The sequence below is a fragment of the Cucurbita pepo genome, chromosome LG13 (genome assembly GCF_002806865.2).
Source record: "Cucurbita pepo subsp. pepo cultivar mu-cu-16 chromosome LG13, ASM280686v2, whole genome shotgun sequence".
Classification (NCBI taxonomy): domain Eukaryota; kingdom Viridiplantae; phylum Streptophyta; class Magnoliopsida; order Cucurbitales; family Cucurbitaceae; genus Cucurbita; species Cucurbita pepo.
This window is the reverse complement of record NC_036650.1, coordinates 1,502,579-1,517,087: the sequence shown is the minus strand read 5'-3', so window position 1 is coordinate 1,517,087 and position 14,509 is coordinate 1,502,579. Positions and strand designations below refer to the sequence as shown.

Here is a 14,509-nt window from a genome sequence, read left to right as displayed (position 1 = left end):
TAACATAAATTTTCTTTCAATGTTACCTTATAATAACAAAATAAATAGTACATAATATTTGAAATTTCAACATTATATTCTTTAATTAAATTATTTTAAAGTATAATTTGTCCAAATGTTGAATGTAAGATTTTCTGCACATTTATTTTTCTTGTTTTAAAAAAAACAATATTCATGAAAAATCACAAATAAAATAATATATTATTTTATCGAGTAACACCAACCTAAAATTTGACATACAGGATTTTGAGTTAGAAAATCTTTCTGAACCAATTTTGAGTTGGTTGAGTGGATGACTTGACCCATTACAATAGAGTTCACAATTGTGAGATTCACAGCTGTGGGAGAAGAGAACAAAACATTGTTTATAAGAACAAAACATTGTTTATAAGGGTGTGGAAACCTCTATTTAACAGACACGTCTTAAAAACTCTGAGAGAAAGCTCAAAAGAAAAAGTTAAAAAAGGACAATATCAACTAATGGTGGACTTAGGCTATTACAAATGATATCAGAGTACACCGAGTGATGTACCAGCAAGGACGTTGGGCTCTAAAGGGAGGTGGATTGTAAGACCCCACGTTGATGGGAGAAGTTTCATGATTTGAATTGGATAGTCGAAATTAGTCCGATTCTCAAATCATATGAATACCCTTATTCTTAACAAAATGGATGATTAGAGATCTCTCGATCATTAACGCACCTAGCGAAGGGGAAAAGGAAATGGAAATGGAAAGAAAGTGGGAGAAAAGGAGAGTATGATTGAAATGGAAGAAGGAATAGAGAGAGGAGCATCATCATGAGCTTTGGTAATGTGGAAGGACAAAAGAAGGCTCATTGCAAATACAGTCACACACAAGTATACAAATTAGCATCATACCTTCATTCACACTGTGTCAAACACATTAACCCCTCAGTATGGGCTCACCTCAAGGTCCTCAATGTTCCATTTGACTCTTCCCAACTTTATATTCAAAACCAAAATAATGAAGGCGTGCTCGGGTCCATCTTTTAAGCATCTCGTCTAATAGATACTTAAGGTAAAGAGGCACATAAAAGAACCGACGACTAAGATTAACTTTGTTGTTGGGAGCTCCATCATTATATGGCAGTGTCACAAGTCACTAGTCATCAACCATGTCCAAGGATTTAAGCCTATATAAAGAATGCTTAATCAGAAGTCCACCAGCACATTATTAGTACAATTTGCTTTCTCTATCTCTCTTATTCTGTGTGAGAAGAGGAAAACGAAACATTCCTTCCTCTCTTTAGTAGATCCGTTTTAAATCGTAAAGCTGATGGCGATACGTAACAGGCTAAAGCGGACAATATCTACTAGCGGTGAGCTTGGACTGTTACAAATGGTATCAGAGCAAACACCGAGCAGTGTACTAGTAGGTGGATTGTGAGATTCCACATCGGTTGGAAATGAGAACAAAATATTCCTTCCTCTTCCTTGTAGACATGTTTTAAAACCATGAAACTGACGGCGATATGTAACGAGCCAAAGCCGACAATATCTACTAGCAGTGAACTTGGGCCGTTACAATGTGTCCCGTGAGTCTACACTGTCTATATAAGTATTGGCTTTAGTCCTACTGTTTCCCCCTGCAACTTCCTTACATTATTCAACTAGAAAGGAAGGGCAAAAGTTAAGAAGCTGCATAGAAGAATAATGTGCATCAGAGCAACGCAGAGTATTCTATTCCATCAAATTCAGACTTCCAAGAACAAGAGACGATCAAAAAGATCCAAACTTCAAGTTCTAAGGCTTACCAGGTTTCTTTCTTACAGAACCCATTTCACTTCTTTTATGTTTTGGGGGCCTTTTGATTCATTTGAAAGTGGTGGGGGTTTTGTTTTTGTGTTTATCAGGAGGAGATGTGAAGAGAAGCTGGGGAAAGACATTGAGCTGAAGAATCTGCAGCTATATCTGAAGAATCAGACCATAATCAAAGAGAATGATAAGCTGAGAGAGAAAGCCAATATCCTTCATCAAGAGAACATAGCTTTAATGACTGAGTTTCAGAAAAAATTCCCACATTTGAATCAGAGAAAATGATGTGATTATCATCAGGGTTGCTAGTCTTGCTTGTTTCATTGCTTTAGTACCTTTATTTTGCATCAAAAAAAATGAAAAACTATCAATTTCGACGATTCTCTACTTGGGTAGATTAAGAGTCTTAGCTAAACACGGTCGAAACGACCGACGTTTCGAGAAGAAAGAACTCAAGTATAGTCCACAACATGATATCAACTGAGGAAGGTTCAGAAATATCCAGTTCTACTATAGAAAACTATGGAAGCTAAGAACGAACAATAATAGCAGTTCAAGTATAAGATTTACAAGCTTCGGAAATTTTTCGAATTCGGTCCATAACGATAGGTATTTCGTTATCAATCAAAGTTGTAAAACAGAATCCAAACCATCCTGGTTCAATACAACTACAGCTAGAGCCAGGGGTAAGATTAACTTTACCTATATCCAACAGCTTTTCCCAGAGCTCAAGTTCGCCTTTCTCGCTGTACGAGCCGATTAGCTTGCTCATATCTGCCCAGCAGTAGAAACCTCCATTGCTCTTGATACATTTGATGTCGAGTTCCTTCAGCCCTGCAGCAAATTTACGATTCGTTTCTCCAAGCCTCTCTCGACTGATCCGAATGAACCTCTGGATGAATTGCTTATCTGAGAGCATAGAAGAAAGGAGGTTCTGGGTTATGGAAGAAACAGATGAGAACCTTGCCAGTTTTCGAGCAGCAGCCAGGATATTTTCGTTCGAAGAGTAGATTGCAGCAACTCTGAAACCAGGAAGTGACATGTCTTCGGATAGATCATATGTAATATGTACTCGATCTTGATCGCTATCGTCTAAGTCGATCATTTCAGCCATGCTCACGAATTCTTCACTTCCATAACTTGATCCTACAAGTGTTTCATTTGATATTATATGGATGTTTTTCTCCCTGGCAAACTCCAAAAGGTTGTAGAGTGTTTCTCTTGGTAGCTGGTTTCCAACTGGAATTGAAGGATTTGAGATTATAATTCCACGAACTTTAAGGCCGCGATTCCTTGCCTGGTGGAACGCTCGATCAAGAGAAGTTGTGCTTAAACTGAAGTTATCGGTACTGCGACACAGAACTGGTACTATCTCCACCCCAGTTCGACACTTTACATCGTTGTCGAGACTGCGTTTGTGATTTAGAATATAAGTTTTGTAGATGAAACTATAAAAACATATCATGATAGAGGATGAACAAGTACCCCGGGTAATATGGCGTTGGAACGAGAAACGCTTGTCCTGGGTCAGCTATGCAAAAGCAAAGTGTTTCAATTGCAGAGGTCACTCCAGTTGTTAATACTAATTGTGAAGGGATGAATGAGACAGAGTTCCCTACAACTTGAGACATGAAACTTGCCACAGCCTGTGGTACTCACCAATCAAATCTTCCATTATAAGGAGCTCCATATGGTACTCACCAAGCAAATGCAATACAATAAACAAGAGGTACTGGTACTAGCATAACTCCAATGAGGGGTTGGGTGGGGGTGGGGCGGATAAGTAATCAAAATGGCAATGCCTACAAGTTATGGAGGAAGTTCTAACATCTTCTCTAACAGGTTAACAAAGAAAAGGTAACAAAGCTAACAGTAAAGTTATTAATATGAAAAAGGGAATGCTTTCAGCAGATAAAACTATCTGGATCAAACATTAACATCGGAGGAGCGTTCGAAAAGTATTTATAATTTCCTTATATAGGAAATGAAAGGTCCTAGCTCAAAGGTGGCACTCAATTGAATACAATTGTGAGATCCTACATCACTTGGGGACAAGAACGAAGCATTTTTATAAGGTTGTAGTAAACGCGTTTTAAAAACCTTGAAGGGAAGCCCAAAGAGGGCAATATCTGCCAACGGTGGGCTTGGGCTGTTACAGATGGTATCAGAGCCAGACACCGGGAGATGTGCCAATGAGGAGGTTGAGCCCCGAAGGGGAGTGAACACGAGACAGTATGCCAGCAAGGACGCTGGACCCCAAAAGGGGTGTATTGGGGGGACTCACATCGATTGGAGAAGGGAATGAGTGCCAAGGACTCTGGGCCCCAAAAGGAGGTGAATTGTGAGATCTCACGTCTGTTGGAGAGGAGAACGAATCATTCTTTTTAAGAGTGTGGAAACCTCTTCCTAGTAGACACGTTTTAAAAACCTTGAGGGAAAGCCCGAAAAGAAAAACCCAGAGACGACAATATCGGCCAGCGGTGGGCTTGGGTTGTTACAACAATAGACCATGTTAACCATTATACTCTTCATCTATATTGAAATCTCACCACTTCATTCAGTATAACTTTCACAATGGTGTTCCAAGGTTGATTCAACAGAGTTTCTGCAGTATCTAAACACAACCAAAGAACAGTTTCTGCAGTCTCCAAAAGCCATTCATAAATCATACGAAGAACAATAATCAATAATGAATAAAAACAGAGCCAGTCAAACTTCTTCAGCTACTAAATCTCTCCATGTCAAAAATGAATTCATACAGGCAAGTGGCAATGCAGCTAATTCAAAACATTAATCACAGAGAGAACACAAAAATTTGATTACCAGTTTCAAATCCGGCAATCCATCTGAAGGCTGGTAACGAACAGTCCCAGCTACACTCAGCTCATTATGATTCCCTCCTCCAAATATAGCATCCCTTCCATTCTCCGTCAGCCAATTTTGCACCAAGTCGGAGGATAACTTCATCGTTTAATTAAACATCCACAATCATCAACACAGAAACCCAGAAATAAAGAACACTAATCTTGCTGACACATATTCAAACCAACAAAAAAGCATAAAGCCACCCACCTTATTCTCAGCAACAGATAGCTGAATAATCCCTGTCGGATTATCGAATTCGTCAAATGAGTCCTCCAGGAACCTCCTCATTCCAACGAACATCGAAGAATCCCCAATTCTAGCAATCGAATTAGCCCGACCCGAAACGCAAACATGCCCGCTCGACCTCGGCGAGAGGAAGGTCCGAGACGATGTTCGAGGCAGCACAGAGAACTCCACTAACTGATTACTCGACGACAGCGATGAATTCCCTGAACAATCCGCCTCCGGCGACGGCGGAGAGTCCCGGGTCTGGTCTGACCGATTTCGTTTCAAGTAGAGTTGAAGAAAGTAGAAAAGAACGCACGGTATAACAGAGCCCAAAACAACGCCGCCTCTTCCTTGAACGACGCTTTGCAGAGGTACTACGACTCTCATGGCGGCTCTTCCACCACAGCTTGTGGCGGGTTCTGCTTCTTCGTCGGGTTTAGAATTGCGCGTCCGGAATAATCGACTCTGGGTCATTGCAGAGTCATTTCAATTCGCCGGAACCGAAACCGCCGCCAAGATGGCACAAGGGACTTCGTTTCCCCGACACTGGACGGACGAGCAGAGTCCCGGCGGACAAGGTTGAATTATTCGAACATTTTCTTTCGAAAATAATTTCAAAAAAAAATAAAAGAATTTATTATTTTATATTTCATCGGGATTTTCCGCGCCGATTCTTTTGGCTTTAAGGCGGAGCTGAATTAATTCGGACTTGAAGGATTTAGTATTTTACGATAATACCCTTTGCGTAATCTTCAAATTTTTGTTTTGTCTTTTAGTGCGAGAGAAATAAGCTGTATTTTATTTTACATAAGCCACATTTATTTTCAATAATCATTTATTAGAAAATATAAAATAAATATAATTACATTCCATAACAAATTTCATTTTTAATATACTATTTCTATTATTTTCCTAAAAATAGAGGTTTTAAAAAATGGTAAGATGGGAAATGAATTTTGTAACAATTTAATATATAATAATTTAGTTCGTATAATTGAAAAAAAAATGTTATTAATACTTAATAAATGTGTATTCGGGTTAGGTTGGACTGATTTTTTTTCCTTTTTTTTGATTAACTTGTAATTTCGGGTTAGTTGGATTAGTGACTCAAACCACTCGAATATAGTTCACGACACAGCCTCCAGTGAATTGGGTTGGGTTGGGTTGTCGAAGTTTTTTTTAATCATTTAAAAAAAATCGTACTTATCAATAATACATGTTATAATAATATCTAAAATATAAAAAATTTATAATTCACAACGTTTAGTTCTTCTTTATAATATTAAAAATAATATACAAAACAAATTCTTTCTATGAATTTTTTGTAATTAAAGGGCGTTTTTAAGGGTTTTGTATTCTTGTAATAGCGACATAATTAAAAGTTTATAGGAAATTTTTAACATAAACGATAAATTTTGATCGAGAGAGATAAAATTTAAAATATTGGATCGATAATGAAGAGGTACAGAAGCTGGAGCATAGTTGGCATAGTACTTAACAAATTATTAACATCCTTGGTTATGAACACACATAAGATGACATAGAAAAAAAACCTTATTATATAAACCTTATTCGGTCCAAAACCATAACCCTATCTTTTCTTGTTGTCGGGACCATGGCATGAAAGGGCTCAATAAATAGTGTCTATAAATACCCATGGCACCAAAATGGTATCTCAAAATGGCCGACCTCTCTCGTCTCCTCTCCTTCTTCCTCGTCGTTCCCATATTTTTGGTTCGTGAGGTTTCGGCAATAACCAATCATACAGTCGGGGATCGGAGTGGTTGGACCACTGGAGTCGACTACTCGTCTTGGGCTGCTGGCAAAACGTTCTTTGTCGGTGATTTCCTAGGTAACTTTGTTCATGTTTTGTTGTTAGTTTGTCCTTAATTGGTATATTCGACTTTTTTTTATTGTTTCGAGAGAGTTTAATTTTCAAACCATAATTTTACGTTCTTAATTAAGAATTTTTAATATAAGCCCACGGCTAATAGATAGGTTTCTTCTTAAGGTTTGTAAACGTGTCTGATAGTGAGCAATCTCTCATCATAATTCACCCATTTTCGGTGTCAGCGTCCTCGTTAACACTCGTTCTCCTCTCTAATCGATATGGGATCTCACAATCTACCCCTTTAGAGCCCAGCACCTTCGTTCGCACACCACTCAGTGTTCTAGCAAGAGGTTTCTATTATCACTCTCACAATCCACCCCATTTGGCTCCAGTGACATTGCTGACACTCGTTCCTCTCTCAAATTGATATGAGATCTCACAATCTACCCCTTTAGGTCCTAGTGTCCTCGTCGGCACAACACTCGATGTCTAGCTCTAATATCAACTGTATTAGCCAAAGTCCACCGCTAGCCGATATTGTAATCTTTTGACTTTCTATTTTGGGCTTCTACTCGAGGTTTTTAAAACTTTTGTTATGAAGAGGTTTTCACACCTTATAAATGTTTTGGTCTCCTCTTCAACCTATATGGGATTTCACAATCTACTCTCGTTCGAGCCCAACAGTCGCTTGCTTTCCTCTCCAATCGATGTGAATTTTTTTATTTTTTTCTTTGCAGTATTCAGGTACAAGAAAGGTGTGCACAACGTGCTAGACGTAGACGTCTCGACGTTCTCGAAGTGCGCGAAGCCTAAAGATCAACGGCCATTGAATACCGGAAACGATTTCGTTCCATTGACTCTTCCTGGGTTCAAATGGTTCATTTCAACCATTGGCCACGACTGTAAGTCTGGTCAGAAGCTCATCATTTCAGTGGAGAACCCGCCACCCCCGGCCAGCGTCCCACAGTTCGCTCACCCCCTGTCCACTCTTCCATCGGCGCTCGTCCCTGCTCTGCCAATACCCATGCCCCCCGCCCCTTCTCCTTCAGCGCAGTCGCCTGCTCAGAATCAAACTACCCCACAATTGCCAATCGTTCCAGCTCCAAGCCAAAACATCCCACCATCGCATTTCCCTGGTCCGAGTGCCACCGCTCCGCCGCCGTCCGGTGCCGCTGCCAAATCCCCTGTTTCCGCCTATCTTGGGGTTTTGGTGGTGGTGGCTGCCGTTCTTGCTGGCATTATTATATGATCATGGGATTGAAATTTTAGGCATTTATTTTCAGCATTGTATAAATATATCAAAACCAATAAATTTGACTGTTCTTTCATTTATCTAAAATTTTGATTATACTTCAACACTTTTAAAAAAATATTTAAAAATGATCATAAATTTATCCTTAATTATATAAAATACTAAAACATGAAGCTCCAAAATGTCCAAATTCATCTTTGGGATACCAAAACTATAAATATAATTAAAATAACCAAACCCAACTGAAAAACATTCAACACGTTTGAAAGGTTGACCTATTAAGAAATTTCCAGATCTACGTTTATTTTTAACTCCCCGAAGCATTTCGTCGCTTACTACGCGTCTCTGGGTGCCTAGGTATCCACGGTAAGTCTTTCTTCGTTTGAACCTCGCCCTTAACTTTAAGGCTATGTCATCCTAAGCTGCTGCTAAATGGAAGGATCTTATCAACATCCATGAGTGATAAATCATTAAATCGAACTGCCGAATTGGAAAAATGGAGTGCTATCATATAGCTTTATATCGACTAAGTTCACGAGTTGGAGATAAGCGGACTCGAACCGCTGAAATCTACCATAAGGTAAACCACCGCCTCTCAAGCCCCCGACTAATTCTACCATAGAGGCCAACGATATAGTTTGTTTGAGCCACGAAACTCTCATGGTTAGCGTTGGAAATTCAAATATATAGCATAAAATTGATTAATTATATAGTTTTTTTGAGAGCGATTTAAACGGCTAAGAAAGACTTAAAAGAAATCTAGTACTTCAATCATAAGAACTCTATAGTTAAGGGCGTTTAATGGGGATAATTTTCAGTCTTAGAAGCGAGGAGTAAGTAACTTGATCATATTGCAGAAGATGTAGTCATAGGAATGCAGGAAAAACGTTGGGGCCATCAAATGTGTCACCGAGCTTTATTGTTTCCTTCCAAAACGTTGAAATAAAACAATAAATTAATATTTAATTAAGAATTCAAATGTATTTTTGACTTATTTCATCTTTCCACTATATTTTTAAGGAATAAACTCATAGAGATCCAAGTGTTGAAACAATGCAATNCGCCGCCAAGATGGCACAAGGGACTTCGTTTCCCCGACACTGGACGGACGAGCAGAGTCCCGGCGGACAAGGTTGAATTATTCGAACATTTTCTTTCGAAAATAATTTCAAAAAAAAATAAAAGAATTTATTATTTTATATTTCATCGGGATTTTCCGCGCCGATTCTTTTGGCTTTAAGGCGGAGCTGAATTAATTCGGACTTGAAGGATTTAGTATTTTACGATAATACCCTTTGCGTAATCTTCAAATTTTTGTTTTGTCTTTTAGTGCGAGAGAAATAAGCTGTATTTTATTTTACATAAGCCACATTTATTTTCAATAATCATTTATTAGAAAATATAAAATAAATATAATTACATTCCATAACAAATTTCATTTTTAATATACTATTTCTATTATTTTCCTAAAAATAGAGGTTTTAAAAAATGGTAAGATGGGAAATGAATTTTGTAACAATTTAATATATAATAATTTAGTTCGTATAATTGAAAAAAAAATGTTATTAATACTTAATAAATGTGTATTCGGGTTAGGTTGGACTGATTTTTTTTCCTTTTTTTTGATTAACTTGTAATTTCGGGTTAGTTGGATTAGTGACTCAAACCACTCGAATATAGTTCACGACACAGCCTCCAGTGAATTGGGTTGGGTTGGGTTGTCGAAGTTTTTTTTAATCATTTAAAAAAAATCGTACTTATCAATAATACATGTTATAATAATATCTAAAATATAAAAAATTTATAATTCACAACGTTTAGTTCTTCTTTATAATATTAAAAATAATATACAAAACAAATTCTTTCTATGAATTTTTTGTAATTAAAGGGCGTTTTTAAGGGTTTTGTATTCTTGTAATAGCGACATAATTAAAAGTTTATAGGAAATTTTTAACATAAACGATAAATTTTGATCGAGAGAGATAAAATTTAAAATATTGGATCGATAATGAAGAGGTACAGAAGCTGGAGCATAGTTGGCATAGTACTTAACAAATTATTAACATCCTTGGTTATGAACACACATAAGATGACATAGAAAAAAAACCTTATTATATAAACCTTATTCGGTCCAAAACCATAACCCTATCTTTTCTTGTTGTCGGGACCATGGCATGAAAGGGCTCAATAAATAGTGTCTATAAATACCCATGGCACCAAAATGGTATCTCAAAATGGCCGACCTCTCTCGTCTCCTCTCCTTCTTCCTCGTCGTTCCCATATTTTTGGTTCGTGAGGTTTCGGCAATAACCAATCATACAGTCGGGGATCGGAGTGGTTGGACCACTGGAGTCGACTACTCGTCTTGGGCTGCTGGCAAAACGTTCTTTGTCGGTGATTTCCTAGGTAACTTTGTTCATGTTTTGTTGTTAGTTTGTCCTTAATTGGTATATTCGACTTTTTTTTATTGTTTCGAGAGAGTTTAATTTTCAAACCATAATTTTACGTTCTTAATTAAGAATTTTTAATATAAGCCCACGGCTAATAGATAGGTTTCTTCTTAAGGTTTGTAAACGTGTCTGATAGTGAGCAATCTCTCATCATAATTCACCCATTTTCGGTGTCAGCGTCCTCGTTAACACTCGTTCTCCTCTCTAATCGATATGGGATCTCACAATCTACCCCTTTAGAGCCCAGCACCTTCGTTCGCACACCACTCAGTGTTCTAGCAAGAGGTTTCTATTATCACTCTCACAATCCACCCCATTTGGCTCCAGTGACATTGCTGACACTCGTTCCTCTCTCAAATTGATATGAGATCTCACAATCTACCCCTTTAGGTCCTAGTGTCCTCGTCGGCACAACACTCGATGTCTAGCTCTAATATCAACTGTATTAGCCAAAGTCCACCGCTAGCCGATATTGTAATCTTTTGACTTTCTATTTTGGGCTTCTACTCGAGGTTTTTAAAACTTTTGTTATGAAGAGGTTTTCACACCTTATAAATGTTTTGGTCTCCTCTTCAACCTATATGGGATTTCACAATCTACTCTCGTTCGAGCCCAACAGTCGCTTGCTTTCCTCTCCAATCGATGTGAATTTTTTTATTTTTTTCTTTGCAGTATTCAGGTACAAGAAAGGTGTGCACAACGTGCTAGACGTAGACGTCTCGACGTTCTCGAAGTGCGCGAAGCCTAAAGATCAACGGCCATTGAATACCGGAAACGATTTCGTTCCATTGACTCTTCCTGGGTTCAAATGGTTCATTTCAACCATTGGCCACGACTGTAAGTCTGGTCAGAAGCTCATCATTTCAGTGGAGAACCCGCCACCCCCGGCCAGCGTCCCACAGTTCGCTCACCCCCTGTCCACTCTTCCATCGGCGCTCGTCCCTGCTCTGCCAATACCCATGCCCCCCGCCCCTTCTCCTTCAGCGCAGTCGCCTGCTCAGAATCAAACTACCCCACAATTGCCAATCGTTCCAGCTCCAAGCCAAAACATCCCACCATCGCATTTCCCTGGTCCGAGTGCCACCGCTCCGCCGCCGTCCGGTGCCGCTGCCAAATCCCCTGTTTCCGCCTATCTTGGGGTTTTGGTGGTGGTGGCTGCCGTTCTTGCTGGCATTATTATATGATCATGGGATTGAAATTTTAGGCATTTATTTTCAGCATTGTATAAATATATCAAAACCAATAAATTTGACTGTTCTTTCATTTATCTAAAATTTTGATTATACTTCAACACTTTTAAAAAAATATTTAAAAATGATCATAAATTTATCCTTAATTATATAAAATACTAAAACATGAAGCTCCAAAATGTCCAAATTCATCTTTGGGATACCAAAACTATAAATATAATTAAAATAACCAAACCCAACTGAAAAACATTCAACACGTTTGAAAGGTTGACCTATTAAGAAATTTCCAGATCTACGTTTATTTTTAACTCCCCGAAGCATTTCGTCGCTTACTACGCGTCTCTGGGTGCCTAGGTATCCACGGTAAGTCTTTCTTCGTTTGAACCTCGCCCTTAACTTTAAGGCTATGTCATCCTAAGCTGCTGCTAAATGGAAGGATCTTATCAACATCCATGAGTGATAAATCATTAAATCGAACTGCCGAATTGGAAAAATGGAGTGCTATCATATAGCTTTATATCGACTAAGTTCACGAGTTGGAGATAAGCGGACTCGAACCGCTGAAATCTACCATAAGGTAAACCACCGCCTCTCAAGCCCCCGACTAATTCTACCATAGAGGCCAACGATATAGTTTGTTTGAGCCACGAAACTCTCATGGTTAGCGTTGGAAATTCAAATATATAGCATAAAATTGATTAATTATATAGTTTTTTTGAGAGCGATTTAAACGGCTAAGAAAGACTTAAAAGAAATCTAGTACTTCAATCATAAGAACTCTATAGTTAAGGGCGTTTAATGGGGATAATTTTCAGTCTTAGAAGCGAGGAGTAAGTAACTTGATCATATTGCAGAAGATGTAGTCATAGGAATGCAGGAAAAACGTTGGGGCCATCAAATGTGTCACCGAGCTTTATTGTTTCCTTCCAAAACGTTGAAATAAAACAATAAATTAATATTTAATTAAGAATTCAAATGTATTTTTGACTTATTTCATCTTTCCACTATATTTTTAAGGAATAAACTCATAGAGATCCAAGTGTTGAAACAATGCAATTAGAAGTATATATATATATATATATATGCCTTTGTAAACATCTCCAAGAAATTTTCTAAGCAGTTGCATTGCCGCTGGCGTTTCTCCACAAGCTGTCAAAAGCCACCCCCACCCGTCTTCTTGTATGCTTCAGCGCCCATTCAGCAGCCCGCAGCCTGGCCGTCCATGGCCGGCGCCCTCATCCCACACACACACCTATCTTTAAATATGCCTCATTTTCCATCTCCTCTCACACCCAAAAATCAAACCCATTTCCAAATCTCACAACTTCATCAATCTCCTCCCATGGCCATCTCCGCCTCTCATCTCTTCCTCTTCCTCTCCATTGTCTCCATTTTCGCCCCTTCGGCTCTCGCCACTAATTACACTGTCGGAGACGACGCTGGCTGGAACACCAATGTCAATTACACCGCATGGGCTCAGGGCAAGACATTCTACGTCGGAGATTTTCTTAGTAAGTTATTCGTAAATAAATTTGACTTTTACATTATTTAGTCACAAATTGACTAATTTAGGAAATGATCATGAATTTATAAATAAATAATACATCCTCCCCTGGAACACTATAAGTCTCAAGGGCCTCCCCTTAATCGAGGCTTGATTCCTTTCTCTGGAGCCCTCGAACAACGTACACTGTTTGTTCATAATTCTTTGTTCAATATTTGATGATTCTATTGTCATGGCTAAGTTTAAGGCATATTGTTCCGTTTAAGCATAACCTCTCGTTACTTTGCTTTGAGCTCCCAAAAAGTCTTGTACATAACATTTCTCACTTATGATATTCCACTAAATTAATTAATGTGAGACTCACTCCTAATAATCCTCAACACTTAAGGTCTCCTCACAAGTCCAAAGTAAAGTCATGAGAGTTTAGGTTCAAACTGATAATATCATACTATTGCGGGAGTCGTGATTCATAATATTTACTGATTTATTTATTTATTTATTTTTCAGTTTTCAAGTACCCAGCAGGAGATCACAATGTGTACAAGGTCAACGCCTCTGACTTCCAGAATTGCACAGTCCCAGCTGACCAGACTCCATTCAGCACTGGAAACGACCCCATTTTTCTGGCCAAGTCTGGAAAGAAATGGTACATTTGTGGAAAAGATGGTCACTGTGGGCAAAGTCAGAAGCTTGTGATTACAGTGATGGATATGGCTCCAGCCAATTCGCCAGCACCGCCGCCACCATCGGCAGCAACCAAAGCGGTTCTCTCCGGCCAAATTGGGTTCGTCGTGGTGGTGCTTGCCATTCTTGGGATGATGATGGCTTAGGAGGGAATGTTTATGTCATTCATCTATTTTATTGTTTTGCTTTTGATTGTTTGAGCATCGGATATTTGATTACGTTTTGTTTCGGGTTTTATTGGGTCGCTTTCCTAATTTGACGAGTCACGAATAAATTTAGTTCTTTCTCGATTCTTCCTAATGTACTATTAACGTGGCGTCAACTCTTTAGAGTTTGACTTTCCGTGGTTATAATTAACTCTTTTTAATTATATTTTATCTTATAGCTCATCGCTTAAGACTTACTCTCGACCATTTAGAGTTAACTTTTGTGAAATAGCATGCCGTTCAACCATTAAATACTTATATCCCTAATTTACATTTTTCTCTCATTTAGTATAATTAGATGAAATAAAAAATTTACGATGAAAGTTATATAATTGATTAGAGGTAAAATTATTTTATAAAAAAGTGAAAATGATTTATTAATTTAAATGTTTTAAAATTTTATTATAATTTAACTTATGAAATATCATCATTTTATTATAATCTTTTTATCTTCTTCTATTTAAATAGTTATATTAGGAATTATTTTTGGAAGAGTTTTTATTTTTATTTTTATTGTTATTATG

The 14,509-nt window shown here is 38.1% G+C and overlaps 4 protein-coding genes and 1 long non-coding RNA gene across 5 annotated transcripts; 4 read left to right on the top strand and 1 right to left on the bottom strand.

Annotated features, from left to right (window-relative positions):
* Positions 1-1,571: 1,571 nt before the first annotated feature.
* On the top strand, positions 1,572-2,155 carry LOC111808009. The gene is made up of 2 exons (XR_002817014.1): positions 1,572-1,777; positions 1,874-2,155. It is a non-coding gene; the product is annotated as an uncharacterized LOC111808009 (long non-coding RNA).
* Positions 2,156-2,234: 79 nt separating this feature from the next.
* On the bottom strand, positions 2,235-5,492 carry LOC111808008 (probable aminotransferase ACS10). The gene is made up of 4 exons (XM_023693762.1): positions 4,848-5,492; positions 4,599-4,736; positions 3,261-3,421; positions 2,235-3,184 (listed from the first exon to the last, which is right to left on the bottom strand). The coding sequence occupies exons 1-4, from the start codon at positions 5,340-5,342 to the stop codon at positions 2,329-2,331; spliced, it is 1,650 nt and encodes a 549-aa protein (XP_023549530.1). The 5' UTR covers positions 5,343-5,492; the 3' UTR covers positions 2,235-2,328.
* Positions 5,493-6,548: 1,056 nt separating this feature from the next.
* LOC111808654 (cucumber peeling cupredoxin-like) lies at positions 6,549-7,948 on the top strand. Its single transcript, XM_023694770.1, has 2 exons — positions 6,549-6,720; positions 7,437-7,948. The coding sequence occupies exons 1-2, from the start codon at positions 6,549-6,551 to the stop codon at positions 7,946-7,948; spliced, it is 684 nt and encodes a 227-aa protein (XP_023550538.1).
* Positions 7,949-10,185: 2,237 nt separating this feature from the next.
* LOC111808653 (cucumber peeling cupredoxin-like) lies at positions 10,186-11,585 on the top strand. Its single transcript, XM_023694769.1, has 2 exons — positions 10,186-10,357; positions 11,074-11,585. The coding sequence occupies exons 1-2, from the start codon at positions 10,186-10,188 to the stop codon at positions 11,583-11,585; spliced, it is 684 nt and encodes a 227-aa protein (XP_023550537.1).
* A 1,348-nt stretch (positions 11,586-12,933) lies between these two features.
* Positions 12,934-13,925, top strand: LOC111808652 (stellacyanin-like). Its single transcript, XM_023694768.1, has 2 exons — positions 12,934-13,102; positions 13,603-13,925. Exons 1-2 carry the CDS (start codon positions 12,934-12,936, stop codon positions 13,923-13,925), a joined length of 492 nt encoding a protein of 163 aa, XP_023550536.1.
* Positions 13,926-14,509: the final 584 nt, after the last annotated feature.

What these genes read in the sequence shown, in the direction of transcription:
- LOC111808008 (XM_023693762.1), bottom strand. Translation starts at nt 5,342, where the DNA reads ATGACCCAGAGTCGATTATTCCGGACGCGCAATTCTAAACCCGACGAA. An exon ending in TATCTGTTGCTGAGAATAAG is followed by an intron (nt 4,737 to 4,847) that starts GTGGGTGGCTTT and finishes TAAACGATGAAG; the next exon opens with TTATCCTCCGACTTGGTGCA. An exon ending in CCAACGCCATATTACCCGGG is followed by an intron (nt 3,185 to 3,260) that starts GTACTTGTTCAT and finishes TCACAAACGCAG; the next exon opens with TCTCGACAACGATGTAAAGT.
- LOC111808654 (XM_023694770.1), top strand. Translation starts at nt 6,549, where the DNA reads ATGGCCGACCTCTCTCGTCTCCTCTCCTTCTTCCTCGTCGTTCCCATA. An exon ending in CTTTGTCGGTGATTTCCTAG is followed by an intron (nt 6,721 to 7,436) that starts GTAACTTTGTTC and finishes TTTTCTTTGCAG; the next exon opens with TATTCAGGTACAAGAAAGGT.
- LOC111808653 (XM_023694769.1), top strand. Translation starts at nt 10,186, where the DNA reads ATGGCCGACCTCTCTCGTCTCCTCTCCTTCTTCCTCGTCGTTCCCATA. An exon ending in CTTTGTCGGTGATTTCCTAG is followed by an intron (nt 10,358 to 11,073) that starts GTAACTTTGTTC and finishes TTTTCTTTGCAG; the next exon opens with TATTCAGGTACAAGAAAGGT.
- LOC111808652 (XM_023694768.1), top strand. Translation starts at nt 12,934, where the DNA reads ATGGCCATCTCCGCCTCTCATCTCTTCCTCTTCCTCTCCATTGTCTCC. An exon ending in CTACGTCGGAGATTTTCTTA is followed by an intron (nt 13,103 to 13,602) that starts GTAAGTTATTCG and finishes TTTATTTTTCAG; the next exon opens with TTTTCAAGTACCCAGCAGGA.